The 15787-nt window shown below is 54.5% G+C and overlaps 7 protein-coding genes across 7 annotated transcripts, besides 1 other annotated feature; 5 read left to right on the top strand and 2 right to left on the bottom strand.

Moving 5' to 3' along the window:
* Window positions 1-146: 146 nt before the first annotated feature.
* Window positions 147-1729: a sequence feature (possible transcribed region).
* CYME_CMT338C (hypothetical protein) lies at window positions 1120-3597 on the top strand (the record flags this gene model as incomplete). Its single annotated transcript, XM_005539275.1, has 1 exon — window positions 1120-3597. One exon carries the CDS (start codon window positions 1120-1122, stop codon window positions 3595-3597), a length of 2478 nt encoding a protein of 825 aa, XP_005539332.1.
* A 2585-nt stretch (window positions 3598-6182) lies between these two features.
* On the top strand, window positions 6183-6887 carry CYME_CMT339C (hypothetical protein; the record flags this gene model as incomplete). Its single annotated transcript, XM_005539276.1, has 1 exon — window positions 6183-6887. One exon carries the CDS (start codon window positions 6183-6185, stop codon window positions 6885-6887), a length of 705 nt encoding a protein of 234 aa, XP_005539333.1.
* A 935-nt stretch (window positions 6888-7822) lies between these two features.
* On the bottom strand, window positions 7823-8191 carry CYME_CMT340C (hypothetical protein; the record flags this gene model as incomplete). Its single annotated transcript, XM_005539277.1, has 1 exon — window positions 7823-8191. The coding sequence occupies one exon, from the start codon at window positions 8189-8191 to the stop codon at window positions 7823-7825; it is 369 nt and encodes a 122-aa protein (XP_005539334.1).
* Window positions 8192-8392: 201 nt separating this feature from the next.
* Window positions 8393-9439, top strand: CYME_CMT341C (similar to RNA binding protein; the record flags this gene model as incomplete). Its single annotated transcript, XM_005539278.1, has 1 exon — window positions 8393-9439. The coding sequence occupies one exon, from the start codon at window positions 8393-8395 to the stop codon at window positions 9437-9439; it is 1047 nt and encodes a 348-aa protein (XP_005539335.1).
* Window positions 9440-11349: 1910 nt separating this feature from the next.
* Window positions 11350-11625, top strand: CYME_CMT342C (hypothetical protein; the record flags this gene model as incomplete). The annotated part of the gene is made up of 1 exon (XM_005539279.1): window positions 11350-11625. The coding sequence occupies one exon, from the start codon at window positions 11350-11352 to the stop codon at window positions 11623-11625; it is 276 nt and encodes a 91-aa protein (XP_005539336.1).
* A 1264-nt stretch (window positions 11626-12889) lies between these two features.
* On the bottom strand, window positions 12890-13828 carry CYME_CMT343C (unknown methyl transferase; the record flags this gene model as incomplete). Its single annotated transcript, XM_005539280.1, has 1 exon — window positions 12890-13828. The coding sequence occupies one exon, from the start codon at window positions 13826-13828 to the stop codon at window positions 12890-12892; it is 939 nt and encodes a 312-aa protein (XP_005539337.1).
* Window positions 13829-14386: 558 nt separating this feature from the next.
* Window positions 14387-15322, top strand: CYME_CMT344C (hypothetical protein, conserved; the record flags this gene model as incomplete). Its single annotated transcript, XM_005539281.1, has 1 exon — window positions 14387-15322. The coding sequence occupies one exon, from the start codon at window positions 14387-14389 to the stop codon at window positions 15320-15322; it is 936 nt and encodes a 311-aa protein (XP_005539338.1).
* Between the last annotated feature and the right edge of the window lie 465 nt (window positions 15323-15787).

Here is a 15787-nt window from a genome sequence, read left to right on the forward strand (position 1 = left end):
TTACGAGTGTACTGGACAATTATATCTCTTGTTTACGAAGCATGTTCGATGGCATCGCGTCTCCTATTGAAATCGATGACGTAACGAAGTCCAGTGGCACAGCGTCAAATGCGCCACTCCAAAGAGCGCGACCTAGAATCCTGAAATTCGTTATGAATCCATGCGCCTTTACTTCAGAACTTTGGATCTCGAGGCTGTACTTGTAAGAAAGTTCAAGAAAATATTCAAGGCAGGAACAGAACGAAGAGTTCAATGTTGCAGGTTCATCTGACATAGGGTAGATGCCGTGGGGCCCACTCAGTCTCACTGAATAACTTGCAGGCTCGGTTTCGCCACAGCAGATCCTGCACGAAACATTCATATTGGTGAGCTTGCACAAATGGCATTTGGATGCATTCGGAAAACACGGACCGCTAGCATTGATCCAATGCACACAGTTCCCGTTCCTGGACGCTGGACGGCCGTTCATGTCGGCGGTCGACCAGCTCCACAGCGTGCAGCTTGCGCATCTGCCTGCGCATCAAGGATGAATGGCGAATCCGAAACAGTGTCGATGCGTTTCCGGATGCCGTTGACGTGCCCCATGAAGCATGCCGGGCAATCGCATTCGAAGTATAGCCATCGCGAACGCGCTTCTATGGGGTCATCAGGCATCGGGCCGCATTTGTGATCCAACACTTGGTCGTCGTCGATCATTCTTGGACCTCTCTGCCCCAAATCCGGTATCCCTATGTGCCTTGTACCCTTCTTCGTTGCATCTAGAGAAGATCACCAGCAAAGACACCTCTGGAGTGCTTGCGCTCAACAGCGGCATTGATGCCGCCAACGGGGCTTCCCGCGTTTAATGATTCCGCGACACCTGCGCTGCGGCAGGACCAAGGTCAGTAGCAGTTTTGGGTTTCGTGCGCCGCCCACAGAGGGTACTTCCACGCACGCGCTCTGTGGGTGACTTTTCCAGCCAGTGCAGCTGCTCAGGCTTTCGCGCCAAGCGCGTATCTGCCTGTAGTGGAGCGTACTCTCGGGGGTGAAACCTGGTCCGGCGCAGGCGCTTTTGCGTCCTGGAAAGAACGCCCACGTGCGTAGCAGCACGCCCTCTGCCGGGCTGCTTCCAAAGCTCCAATGGACCGGAACGTTCAGGCTAGTTTCCAGTTGGATGATCTTTGGCTCACACTCCAGCCTGGAGGTGCCTCGGAATCAGTCTTTCGACGTGTTGAGTTCGTTTTTCAGGCCGTTCTAGAGGGGCGGGAGAGTTTTCGCGGTGTTGGACTCCGCCTCCCTGAGCTTATAGACTGCATATTCGGATTCCAGGACAGATCGCGGGGGTCTTGGAGTGAAACTGTGTCTGGTTGGCTCCCAGATTGTGAACGTCGCGCAGCACGTCCCGGGGACGCAGACGCGCTTGTTTCGCTATTAGAGCCTCGCGGACCGCTCTTCCAGACACTGCTTTGTCACGACGAACGATACACCTATGATTTTCCGCTACAAAACTTGCCTCAGCCGCTTTTAGACGAAATCGCTGCGGTGCTCAGTGGCGAAGACGCGAATGTACGCGCTGCTGTGGCAGCGTCGCCACACCCAGATCGGAAACCCGAGAACCTCCCTACTGGAGAATACTCCCCGTTAGCCTACTATTTGTCAGCACACGTGACCGACCCCACTCACGATACCGTTCGAATTGGCGCTGCCCGATACTACCTGCTCTGCTTCCTGGCCTATCCGGTGTATGCTCGCCATCCAACGGTCAATGAGCGCTTCACCTCGGCCTGGGACACCTCCGCTCGTCAGCACATATACGAGCGCGTGCTGTTGGCCTTCCTCCAGGAATTCGCGTCACTGCAGCAGCTGCTTCATCAGCATGTATCATTTGAGCGTTCTGCCGCAACTACACTGTCTGTCGCTGACCTTTTCGTCCACGCATGGGTTGCGTTCTGGTTTCACTGGAATGGAGAGCTTTGGCCCTGGAATGGATGGCACGACGCAGTAGCCAATGACTGGGGCCAAATGCAGCTCGCTCGCTATCGCGAGCGACACAGCGTTCCATCGCTGCTGACCATGAAATGTCAACGCTTGGCGATGATGCACGTCATGGGGGTTTTCGAGACCCACGCTGATCAGGTCGAGCGATGGAGTGGATGCCAGCACATCATCAATCAAGATCGCGTGCCCGTGAGACATTCCGAACCATTTGCTGGAGAGTCTTCGGCATCGCGCGATACGGGCGTCCCGCGGAAAATCCCCTCCGCGGGAACACCATCGCTGCAAGTCTACTTGAATATTCCTCTCGGTTTGCAGCATGTTGATGCGAGTTGGCGAGCGTGGCATCCAAACCAACTCGGCTCATCGGGGGCGGCGCAACGGACGAATCCACTCCTCCGTTTCCTTCTGATCGTGTTTTGCCGCTACTTTTGTCGCACAATACCTCGTATGCAGCAAATGTGCATTGATCTGGATGCGTCGACGAATGTGGCCTTTCTAAAGACCATTTCTGCGTGGCTTTTCCCCTGGGATCAGGCCACGGAGCTTTCAGCGCTTTTGGAAAAGGCACGGGATCAACGGGGACGTCGCGTTGCCCTGCTCCATGGTCTCGCACTATTGCATACGCCTTTTGTGGAAGAACCGCGGAAATCGTCCCAATACAAAACGTCTTGCTGGCGACGTGTACTTGCCCTGCATTTTCCGCTCTACGTGCGGTTGCTTGTGGACATGCTCAACATTCTCGTCCGCTCGCGCTGTCTGCTGCAGAGCCCTGGTGCCCTTGAATTCTACCTGGATTTGCATCGCAGTGCGCAGTGTCGTGATTGGCTGGCTGATCTTCAGAAGATTGCGCATTCAACGCGAGCAGTCGAGTCTCGACAACAACCATGCATCGAAGCATGGTCGGAATTCCAACACTCCAGGTGTTCACCGAATCTGTCGGAACTGGCAGGTCTCGATTGTGATGCGTTTCGACAAACGCTGCGTGAGCTTCGGCTGCAGCTAGAGCGACGCTTGCATTCCAGCTGGAACACCTCGGCGGTGTTCTTGAGTCGGTTAGCACGAGACCGAGCGGCGCATCTCGTTGAGCCGTGGATTCAACTCGTTGAACCTGCGGAATTCCCTGGATCACCGAAGGCACGCGATCCATTGAGCAACGCATCCGTTCAGGCACTCGATGATACCGATTCTCTGGGTGTGATTCATCGGCGACTTCCAGCGTTATCGCCAGACCGTAGCGTAACGTCGCCAGGAGGTGCTCCACAACACTCAGCAGCGGCGGCGGGCGCGAGGGAGCCGACCACGCCCCCTTCCATGTCAACTTCGGCGTCAAGTCGGACAGACTCGGAAATGTTACCTCTTGGAGCTCAGATTGCGCTGGGTCGGAAAAAATGCTCTAACCTGGATATCGTGCCTCGTGGAGATGCATGGAGATGGCCAAAACAGAGCAATGAGTTCGGTCCAGCGCTTGTTCTGGCCCGGCGTCTCGCTCTAAAACTGGAGCAACTTACTGGAGTGTCGTGGAATCTGCGCTTTTTGGCATCGTATGTGGTGATCGGCTATCTTGCCGTGGGTTTGACACTCTCGCTACTCTGGTTGATGGTCGTTTCCGGAATTTTCTAGTTGCGGCAATGTTTCTTGAGCGTGGCGGGCTTTTGGCAATTTCCGGAATCAGGGATTCGCTTGTAAAAATAGAATGCCACATCTATTCGGGATATGTGTACATGTTCAGAGCATGCGCCTCACCCGTATTGAGATTGTCCATCGAGAACCTGGTGGGCGGTTTTGGAATCAGAAACCGCCCAGGTGTTTCCATAGCCCAGGATGACTGGATCGTCTCGCAGCGCTCCGGGATGAAAAGGATCGATGACCGTGAACAACTGCGTACCTTACTGGACTGTACCTGGCGCATGGCGCTCCTGGGAAGGCCCCTGCTTGCCCAAAGGCGACTGCTGATCAACCAGAGCATGCGGAAGCGCCGAATTCTTTTAAGGCGACGCTTCAACGATCCAACGATACGGTTTTGCGCCCCCTACATCCATCGCAACATGAATTGGAACAGTTCCTACAACACGGGCGTATGAACTAAAGTTCAGGTCTCTTCCAAGTGTGATTGACAGCAGCCTTTTTGAGCTCTCTCTACGACGGCTTCCTCATCCCTTCGCCGTCTCCTTTCCGACCTCAAATACGCGGCTCTCTTCTCTCCCTGCACCTCTGCCCTTAGTAATCAAAGGATGTTGACGGCAGCGCTCAAGTCCCGATTTCGCCGCTTCCGGCTGTTGCCTGCGCATTGCAGGAATAGGTACAATTTGGAATCTACGCATGACTTGCTATTTTCATCGTTCTTGTATGTATTGTCGGTGCTCCTTTGGTAGCAGCGCTATTTTTGGTCGTAGACAGGTCATCCAGCATATCCATCACACTTACTACTGCGAAAGTCGCCTTGTGGATCGTGAACACAATCCTCATCGCTCGGTTCATGCCCTTGACCGGTACAGAGAGCTCACTTTGATGGCCTCATTCGTTTTTACATCCAGTGTGGTACTCTATGGTGACGGGCGTGTTGTGAGCCATTCCTTCGGCAAGTACTCAGTTGGCTGCACGTGCAAAGCACATGTTATTCCATCCGATTGAGGATTCGTGGAATGCAATGCTGTCCACAATGAAACAAGTGCGGAAAGGAAAATATACCCTTGAGAAGAAGTCGAGAAATCTCGATCCATCTCTGCAGCCTTCATACAAAGAGGTGATGCACGCTCCACTGGAAGCGATCACCGCGGGGATTGCATTGCGAATCAAAACCACTACTTTCGTACCAAGGAAAGAGACGAGAGCATCTGTGATCATATCTCGTGAGAGATACAATTCTGCTATCGAATGGCTTTTCGTGAATTACCGCAACGAGAGGAGTGCTTGTCTTTAGACCTGCGTTGAGTTTGTTGACCGGAGAAGATCCATGATCTCTAGGCATGGGCTTGTGAAGAACTCATCAAGAGACGACACTGAGGTTCGCTCCTCGTCAACCAATGGCGCGAATCGCTGCGCCCAGATGTGACAGTGAAACGGAAAGATCGAAAAATGGACGAGTTCGGGATTGGAGCACCCCACACACGTACGGAAAGGACGTGCGTTGGGTCTTGCACGCACGAATTGGATAATCATATCGGTTATTTTACGTACCCTGGTTTGATTGCGTCGCGAATCATCCCGTTGCCAGTGGAGTAACGAATTCCAGCGGCACAGCGACGCAGGAACCACTAAGAAACGCCGGCCGAGAATCCTAAAATTACGTATGGATCCGAATTCTCGAATTGCTACGTTTCGAAGATCTTGGCTGTATACTTAAAATCTCTGGAACAATCGAAAAGCATGAACAGAGCGAAGAGTCGAGTGTTTCATATCAATCTGACCGGGATATAGTTTTTAGCGCTAGTTTTAGGCCATTGTGGTTTCTTCAGCTTGCCGTGCATCGGCAGACATCACCTCTGCTCATTATCTCATTGATTGCTTACGCTTTAGCTCATAAGAATTACAAGCCCAAGCACATACCTACCCCGTCGAGTCGATGTTTGATGAAAGTGTTTCGCATACACGAGAGATGCTGCGAGATAAATGCGCAGGCGGGCGCTCTTTCGAAAGCCCTCGGGAAACGAGTGTTCCCTCACAGCCCACAAGTATCTCCTTGAATCCTCGTCTGACAGCATTATGCTTCCGAAATCGTCGACGCCTTCCAATATCTCCGGGTATTTGAGTCGATTTTCAGCACAGAGGTGTACCGCGAAATTGCTTCTCGCAACGTGACGTCTCGTATGCAATTCGTGGAAAAGCAGGGACGGTCTTCACCCCTGGCCTTGACGATCATCTACTCACGCTGTCAATCCAGCTCTGTTTCAAACTCGAGTTATGTCCCAAAATATGCAAACCCTACTCTGTTCGGTCGTCGCCTCCGTGCCCACATAGTTAGCGACGCTTCCGCATCGCTTGGGCATGCGGCTCCGCGGGAACGCGATCGATTTGATTGGATCGCGCGCTGGCCCCATGGCCTGGGGTGCTCCCTGGGAATAAAACGATGCTGTATGCAGACTCGGAACCTCGATCGCAGACGGATAAAGTGACAAATGCCCGCGTAGGATCAACACGTTAGTACGTTCTTTAACATCCCGTAGCGCGTTTCGTTGCTCGGTTTTTTATTCTTGACTCGCGTGAGCATGGCGACGACCGAGGACGAAGCGCGAACGCTTTTGGAACGTTTTCGCACGCACCTTGAAACGTTAAAGAGGGCTTCGCTTCGGGATGCCGTAGAACAGGCACCGGAAAACTGTCAAGATAGTTCTCGGAAGGACGTTTCGCGTGATGGCGTCGAGTCGATACCAGCGGTTGCACAGTGGCCTGACGGTGTAAAGTGCGCGCACGAGCTGCACATGCTTGCCGTATTGCACCAGCAGCTTGCGGAACACTTCTACTCGAGCCTGAGTCGTCTTAGGGATACTCTAGGCAGAGTTGAGCTGCTCCAGCTTGAGCGATCCGCACTTGAGTACCAAATAGAGCGCTTCAGGGAGCGGCGGCTGTATGTGGAGAGCCAACGCGCGGCCGCGAAAACCATCCAGATCTTAGGCGGCAGCGGGGCGAAGCCGGAAAACGCAGCTGTTCTGAAAGAGGAGTTGCAAGCGGAGCTAGCGTCTCGTGAAAAACTGGCGGCCGAGCTCGCGGAGCTTGGTCTACAGATCGAAGAAGCGAGGAGGCGCCAGATAACTGACGAGCAGCGGATCCAGGCCTGTGTCCCTGCCCATGCGGAACTCGAACGTCTCGTGCAAGCTCTTTGCAGAAGCCTAACTGCTGAGCATTCCGATGAGGTGGCTGAAATTTCCACTGGAATGGAGCTTGGTTGTGCGAACGAGAAGTCTCAAGGCTAGATTCCGGAACCTGCCGGGGATAGACGGCTTACCCTACTGGACATGCGCTGTCAGTGTGGGTCGGGATTTGCGGCTGCGATGACCTGCAACTGCTGGAGGGTGCATTTCGACCATGCACGGTCCAAACACAATCGTATTCAGCGGGGCTCTGGATAGCAAACAGTGCCTCGCAAGCAACAGACGTTGTTGGTTCGGGGACGACTCTAAAGGACCGCTGGCATCTAGACATTGCTGGAATGGACAGGCCCAGCAGTTTTGCTCCGCGTGGCACCAAGCTAATCCTAGCAGCACGTAAGCTTGTGCTCGAGTCATTTTGGGAGCTTTGACGTGGCAGGACTTGGGAACTCGGCGACGCAGCGTGTTTCGGACTGGGCTCCTGGGCGTCGCCACCGGGAAGCACACAGGCACTGCAATCAGAACTTGTGCCGCTTAGCACTGAAGCGATTATTTGTGCGATCAGGGTAGACGCGGTCGCGGGCCCCATACTGCATACGCCAAAGATACAAGGCCAATCATCGATGTTGAACTCGATGATGAAGCATGCATCTATGCGTATCGAGACACGATGTGCATGCGCCTTTAGCAGCTGCAGACAGCACGCGCTCGCGATGCGTGCGACGAACATGCGTGCACGCCTCGGAGACACGTGTCCTTCATCTGGAGGTGCCGACGCCGTGCAGCATCACCAGAGCACGTGCCTATGTTGCGCACCGTTGTCGATGCAAGTGTCGATTGGCGAACAGTACTAGTTGGCCGCGGCTTTGGGAGCAAGCCATTAGGGCGAATGGCACACCCTGAGCGCTCGCGGCCAAAGCTTTTGGCGGGCTTTAGAACGGAACAAAATGACTGGGACAGAAGCGAAAACCCCGGTGACGGTTTGCATGTCATAGTATACGTGCAGGTGCGTTGAAACTTAAAAGCTTGCGATAACTCCTTTAACTTGGAGTAACCGCCGAATTCTCTTGCATATAGCGTTCGATTTCCATATCGAGTTCCGCTGTTGATTTGGTGGTTTTCGCTTCTTTCTGTTGACGTTTTCGACCTTTGCGCTCGGAGCGCGGAGTCCCATCCTTGCCGCGCCGTGGTTTCTTTTCTTTCTGAACTTTTCGTGGCTTTTCGATGACATGGCTTTGGACACCAGCCTTCGACTTGGTCGGACGACGCTTTTTCTTTGCCTTTCTCTTGGAGTCAGCGCTCTGAGAAAAGCGCTCGTTCAAGCTTGGCGTTACTTTTGCGGGCTGCCTCGGGGATACCGCCCCACTCTTGTTACCCTCCAAAGCGAATTCTGTTCCACGTAAAGGCATGACACTCGACCTGAATCCAGCTTCTGCGTTTCCTCCACAGTCGCTCGACTGCTGCCTGTTGAACGCGTCCACAGAGACCTGTCGTTGCAAGTCGCGCGCAGCACTCGTAGGCAGTGCAAGCATCTTGCGCGTATCGACGACGACGTGCTTGCGAGCGCTTCCTCGTGTCCAGGTGCGGTCGTTGTGTTGAACGTTGCCGTCATGCAGAACGATGACGTTATCTGGTCGCTCATTGGTAATAAGAGGTTTTGTCGCTACAAGGTGAAAACGAGGAGACAACAAGAGAACTTCTGCCTGAACGAGTATAACGTCACCGGCATGTGCAGCCGGCAGTCCTGCCCTTTGGCGAACTCGCGGTACGCCACTATTCGGGAAGCCGCCGACGGCAGACTCTATCTTTTCATCAAGACGATCGAGCGGGCGCACATGCCTCGTAAGCTTTGGCAGAAGATTCGTCTATCTGGATCGTATACGAAAGCACTTTCCCAGATAGACGAGCACCTAGCGATGTGGCCCAAGTTTCTTGTTCATCGTGCGAAACAGCGACTCACGAAGCTCACACAGTATCTCATCCGAAAACAGCGTCTAGAATCCGTAGAGAAAACACAACTGTTGCCCGTGAAAAAGAAGGTTGAGCGGAGAGAGCGGAAACAAGAGCAGCGCGCTCTTGACGCCGCCAAGCTGAGCCTCACGATAGAGAACGAGCTGTTGGCGCGGCTCAAACAGGGCAAGTACGGAGAGATCTTTAACTTTGCACAAAAGGAATTTGAGCACGTCATGGAACAAGAGGCGGAGCCGCTGGAGCTTGAGCGAGATCTCGACCGTAGCTACTTTGAGCCGCTGTACGAGTCCAGCGATGAGGAGGCGGTGTTCGGTGCAGGCGACGACAGCGACGTGCCGGGCACCTACGCAAACGCAGCCCCGCCAGACGATGAAGAAGCTTCATGGTCTGATGGTTCCGCAATGGATGACGTTCCCTCTGATTCAGCTGACGAAGACTGGAGCCCAGCTCCCGATCTGGAAGACCTGCCTCATCCAGCAGATCGAAACGCCTCGACCTTCTACTTCGATGAGGCCTCTGACTCCACAGAAGCTGATGAGCGATTACCGACAAGACCAACGCCGGTTCAGCGTGCTCGTGTCGCTCAGGAAGCGAGCCGACGAAGAAAGACGAAAGCATCATCGTCTAGGCACCGGAAGCAATTCGAGACCGAATTCGAATTTGAGCGAGAACTCGAGCCTCTCTGAAGAACGCACGCTAAAACATGCAGTGCTATCAAAAGTATACAGCGCTCGTCTATTCCAAAGCTATGGAAAAGCAAGCGTTGGTTTTGAATCGCGTGCTGCACAGATCCACCGCAGTCAGAAGGTTCCCGCTAAAAGGAAGCAAAATAACGCGATCGACAAGGCGATGGACTCAAATCTATCCACGACAACATATGCTTTGGGGGATACTTTGGGAAACTGCCCGACTTGCACCACAGCAACAATGCGTCTGCAAGGTTCTGCGTCACTCGAACTGCAGACGTCCATTGGTGCTTTGAACGAAGGCGCCGCATCGACGCTAACGCGCCCTCATACAATCCGCAAGAACACGTGCCGAACGTCTTGGAAAGCACGTGAGACACCAGAACGCGACCATGGTGGCGCTGCACAGGTCGCTATCCGGCGCTAGACGTGAAACCACACCGCATGCAGCGCGTGGACGAGGCGGGGCCGCACAACGCTCGTCCCTAAAACCGGCTACAGACTTTCCACGTATGACTTGCAGCACATCAAGACTCAAGGAATCAAGTTTTTCACATTTTAGAGGGCGCTGAAAACACAGCGGATGTCCCTATGAACTTGCACGAGCTGGCGTGCAGGCACGCAACGAACGTCGTGCATGCACCAAAGCACCCTCTACTCCAAAAGCGCTCACCGTCTACACGCTCTCATAACTGACCCGACACGCTTCTCCTTCCCGGTGTGGTCAACAGCATCACTCGAGGATGAATGGAAAGAAAGCGTTCGATCCCAGGAAAAAGGCGCCGTTTTGCCACGAAGCTGCCGCAGCGACCCAGCATGCCATCATTTGACCGATTTTTCCCTCAACGACGGCGTTGTGGCGCTATTCGCGCGCGAAAACTTTCTGACCCATAGGCTTTGTCATGCGTGCCTCGGTCTGAATGAGTACTTTGGAAAAGTTTCTCGCTGAGCTTGATAAAATTTCAGGAACTGCACAGAATTCAATCGTTCCAGATTTTCTCGCTGGTCCAGGACAAGTCGCGCTTGAGAGCGCGCCGGCGCCGCCAGACTCGTCGTCGTTTGGAGCTGCGCCAGCGCCTGCACCCGAGGCGCCTCTTGGCAGGAACGCGACCTCCGTACGAACAGGTGCTCGAGAACTGGAGCGGTCACTGCTTCAGTCCGCAGAAAAAACGGAAACTGGTGTGTCTCTCTCGTCGTCCAGCGCTTGCGGTGAGCCGAGTTCGCGCGACGAGGTAGCGCAGGCGTTGCGCGCCCTTGTGGAACGCCTTCGCCTGAGCGGTACGCTTTCAGAACCGCCGGACAACGGCATCCTGAAGACCCGCACAGCCTCAATAGCACCTACGCAACGAGAGCAGGTATCCCCTGGAGACAGCGCAGGTGCTGCATCAAGCGCACCGGCGTATATCGCTAGCAACGAGGCTGGGACTTGTCCAAACGATGCGACAACGACGGAGCAGGACGCGCTGGCTCTTCAGCTTGCAGCTGTACAGCACCAGGCAACGCTTCTGCACAGGGAGTGCGCTTGGGTTCAGCGTTTATGTGACGACCTGAGTCGGGAGCTATCGGAAGAGCGGCAGCGCCGACTTGTTGCCGAAGAGCGAGCACGTCAGCTTGCCGAACAGCTTGAGGAGCTCTACGACGAAAGCGTTCGACAAGCCCGTTCACTACGGCTGCAATTCGAGGACGCCCTTGAACAAGAGCGGGAAACCATCCGCACACTCGAGGCTGAACTCGCGGATCACCGGCGACTCGCGGAGAACGTTGGCGACACCGGGGAGCGCCTCGACCATACGCGGACACAGCCCAGTTCCCGGACCAGCACAGGTGTTGATGCAAGCTCCGTGGCGGCACCAGAGAAGACAACGGTGATCGTCGCAGAAAAACTCTGCCAAACAGAGCCTGTATGGAAGATGGATGCTGCATGTATGACGGATGAAGCGCAGGCCGAGCTCGCCGGTAAAGCGATGGCCGTCGACCGACCGCCGTTGAAAGAAGCTTACTATCGGACACAATTGTCGGAACGCTCGGAAGCTGAAAATCCCGCGCAAGAAGACGGTCAATCGCTTCGTCAAGCCAACCTCTACGTCGAGTTGTACGAGGCGCTGAAGCAACGCGATTTGTGGATGCGCGAGGCGCAGGCACTGGCTCGCAGCTTGCGGTTCCTCCGTCAGGCGTTCCACTATTGACAAAGAGACACGCTACCAGCGTTTGGTGGTCATGGTGATGGTGGTAGTTATGGCGGCAGTGTCATATCGATGCTGTCGCTCCAACGACTGCTGCTGTTCCAGGAGCACCGTGATACGGTGCTTCTCGACGAGATATGGTACGAACACCGCATCACCGACGGATGTGCGCTGACGAGGTACTGCTTTTCCATGGGATCTAGCTCAAACGCCGTTTTCTCAACGGATGATGCTCGTCTCTGGTGGAATCGTCAACGCTGGAGCGATGACGCTACTTGTGTTGCTCCATCGGTGATGCCCGGGAAGTTTTCGACGCTGACCTATCGATTCATTTGTGCACTGAGTGCTCGTTATTCGGCCAGGTGATGACTGTATTAGCTGTATCTGATGGGGCAATGACCAACTCCTCTGTGAAGACACCGAGAGAATCCCACCCATTGAAGCTGATGGCCGTTGCGGCATTCGGGTTGCCTCTGAGGCCGTGGACGAGTGCGTCATATCAGCGATTTGTCGCAGAACTTTCCGTTTGCAGAGACGGAGTGATTTATTGGATGGAGGCGGGCTTTAAAAGGCATGAAGCGACGCGATGGAACTCGTTTCCACGATGATATACGCGATCCTGGCATCGTCGCTCGGTCTCTTTCGATGTAGCATGCGTTCACGACGGTTCCGAGTTGCCGCCAGCTACAATGCAGTACGCAGCGGGTTTGGATGACGCTGCTTTCTGTGCTGGGCGCTCAGTCCGGCGCAAATCGTTTGCTGTGCAAAATCAGTAATTTTATCGATTAGGGCGCTTTGGATGCGCGGGTTCTCGTTGTCGCATCAGCCATTCCAGCCGCCGATCATCCGGGTAGCCTCTAATCCCCGTATTCGATCCTGTAGAGACCCTGAATCGACAGCGATGCACCCACGGGGACACTAGTCCCCATCGAGACCGAGTCTTTCGTGCTGTAGGAGCGCCTGTGTACGAGTCATTGCCACGCGTTTCTGCATGCCGAACGATAATGCCCCTCATGGGCTCCGAACAAGAGCATCACGACGAATGGGTAGAGCGGTCATGATCAAGAAAAATTCTGAGCGCGAGGCCTGCTCAGCAAGATAGCGAAGATACGCTGTACATCTGCGCAGCGTCGTTTCCTATCTCGCAGGCAGATGCCGCCATACCGAAGCACTTTGCCTGGGCGAGAATAGGCATTTAACCTGTCGTAATGAGCGTTTGCTCTGGTGCCTTCCGACGACGTCATACCTACTGATTGCTCTGTAGCATTCAAAAATGAGAACTCCGTTTGCGGCCACTGTATTTGCTGAGGGGGCGCACGGGCTTCCCCTGACGTAACCGTCGAAGACGTTGCTTCTCAATCAAACGACGGACCGACTGCACCCTCCTATGAACTGACTTACGGGAAACATTTTGCTGCCTGTTCTTGGGAACTGCAGCGATTGCAGTGTTTCCCGCCGGCGCCCTTGTCTCACAGAGCGATGCTTCATCTTCGGACACGTCATCCGTCATTGGTTCCACGAAGCGCCGCGCGACTGCAGGTGATAACGCCTGCTGGCGCATCGTTGTCGCGCGTTCCGCAGGGCCTGCTTGCAGCACCAAGTAAAACTTCTTTGCACGAGTGCTGTTCGGGTAGTCTACAACGAGCCCGCCATCAAAACCCGCCCGTTTCGCTTGCGCGAAAATGAAAGCCACCTGGCGTTCGTGGCTCGGGTAGAACTGGAACACTGCCCGCGCACCGCGTCGAAGACATGCATATAATGTCATGAAGAAGGTAAACAAACGCTTTCGCGGATCCTGGTCGCTTGCGTCAGCATGACAGAGCCACTGGAGCACTGAGATACTCACTGCTCCATCAAAACAGCCGATTTGGAACGGTAAACCGGCTCCGAGGTCCAGTTGAATGAGGTCACCGTCAACGTCGCGCTCGACGGCGACTGACAGCATGGCAGCGGCGATGTCAAGACCCACCCATAGGTGCCCAGCACGGCTCAGGACGTCTCCACTTAGCCCAGTACCGCATCCCAAATCGAGTATGAGTGCAGGGCCCTGCTCTAGTGTCGACGGATCGAGATCTAGTAGTTCTAGTGCACGCTCTGCCAAGCGGGTCTGTACCTCGACAGTGTGCGTGTGGTAGATGTACTTGCGTGCTTCCTTCGGGTCGTAGAAGACTTGCGGCGGTGCCTTGTTCTCGGGGCGCTGCGCCATCGACACGCCGTGCTCCGGTTACCAGCACCAGGTCACAGTGACCGGACGAACAATCCCGTCCACTTTATCGGTGCGCCTTGAGATGCAAGAACGAGAGGTGTGAGCGGCGCGTCAAGTAGAACACCCATACACTGGTATATGGGAAACCACGCGAAAACGCTTGCTGCCCCTCTTGAGCGACAACGAGCTGAAACTTAGAGTGTCCGGGTCGGCACTTGGGACACAGGTTCCAAAAGCTGGTACAGAGTGCTTTCAGAAGAATGCAGGCGGTGCCCGTGCTTTCGCCTCTGCACAAAGGTCCCTATGGCTACGGGCTCAAGTGTGAGCTGCTAGTCCACGATTGACGGTTGCGTTTCGCACGGGCGTCGATGGGAAACGTTGCTGGAATTATTGGGACACATATGTCCATTCGCAAGATCGAACAATATTGTATATCAATACTTATTTCTGTCTTGCCTGTCCATAAATGGACATGTGCTTTGCACTCCATCGCGCCCTGACCCAGCTCGCTCATCGCTTCGGCCTGCGCTCTAGTCACCAGCTATCACTACTTTCAGAATGGTTCACAGGGACCCCGCTGAAGAGCTATGGTGTGAGCTGTGGCAGCCTGGCGTAGACATCACGAGGAAAATGAACGCTATTTTCGGTTTAAAGGAGATCGGTACGGAGCGTGCCGTGACGCTGCTCTGCGCAGCGTTACTGGACGCCCGGGAGCGGTCAGTTCTCGTGCGTCACGAAATTGCGTACGTACTCGGCCAGATCCAAAGTGCAGCTTCTATAAAAACGCTCACTGATAGGTTAATCGATACTGATGAGAACTCAATTGTCCGCCACGAGTGTGGGGAAGCGCTCGGTGCCGTTCGGGCTTTCGCGGTGCGACCTATCCTGCAGAAACTGTGTGGCGACGCGGTACCCGAAGTTCGCGAGACGTGCGTCCTGGCGCTTGAGCGGTTACGCTGGCTTGAAGAAAAGTCCACGAACGAGGAGCGCGTGCGAGAAACCTCGGCGAAAGCGTTCAAGCTCTTCGAAACGGTCGATCCAGCGCCGGCTTTTGTTGCACCCGACGACCTAGAGGCATCCTGGTCCAACGCTGAGCTCGGTGAACTGCTCTTGAATGAAAACGAACCATTATTTCGAAGGTATCGGGCGCTGTTTACGCTACGTGATCGCAATACGGACGATACGGCCGGGGTGATTGCGGCAGCGCTTCGACGGGACACATCGAGTGCCCTGTTCCGGCACGAGGTGGCGTATGTGCTGGGCCAGATGAGTCGTGCCTGCACGTTACCAGCGTTGGAGTCTGCTCTGGCTGACACACACGAACACGCCATGGTGCGACACGAAGCAGCGGAGGCCATTGGTGCGATAGGTAACTCAAGTGCATGCGATATATTGCGGAGATTTCTGCGAGATGCGAATGTCATCGTTCGAGAGAGCTGTCAGGTGGCTCTAGATATAGCTGGAATCTCTGACGACTGCCAGTTCATGGACTAGATCATCAGAATTTTTCATATCCGTATCGTGTGCTTGGGCGAGTTGCAATACTCAAGTGTGGCAGCCAACACGAACAGGAAATCGCTCTCCGGTACCGAATGGTCTCATGAGCTGCATCGTATTGTCTGTTGATGAGTTGATTGCATTGTCGTGCAGGGAACCTCAGGAGCGGCTATGGTGATCGGGAATCCCGTTTCAGGCTGGCACCGCTGGACCGAACAAGAATGCACCGTAATCCCTGGATACACAGAGGCGCACTGAACCCATCCATGTGAAGCAGGCATGGTGTGAGGCTCCTTCGCAATAAATGGACGCCGCTTGCACCTTGTATGAGGTGCGAATTGTTTGTAGACAATTCGTCGGGAACGTGCTGATATTCAAGATATCGATGCTGGTGGGTAATTCCGGCAGCAGTGCGCAACTGCGCGCCGAGTCCTTCGAGTGTACTTGCATCCAGTATGGCTT

The sequence above is a fragment of the Cyanidioschyzon merolae genome, chromosome 20 (genome assembly GCF_000091205.1).
Source record: "Cyanidioschyzon merolae strain 10D DNA, chromosome 20, complete genome".
NCBI classification, from domain to species: domain Eukaryota; phylum Rhodophyta; class Bangiophyceae; order Cyanidiales; family Cyanidiaceae; genus Cyanidioschyzon; species Cyanidioschyzon merolae.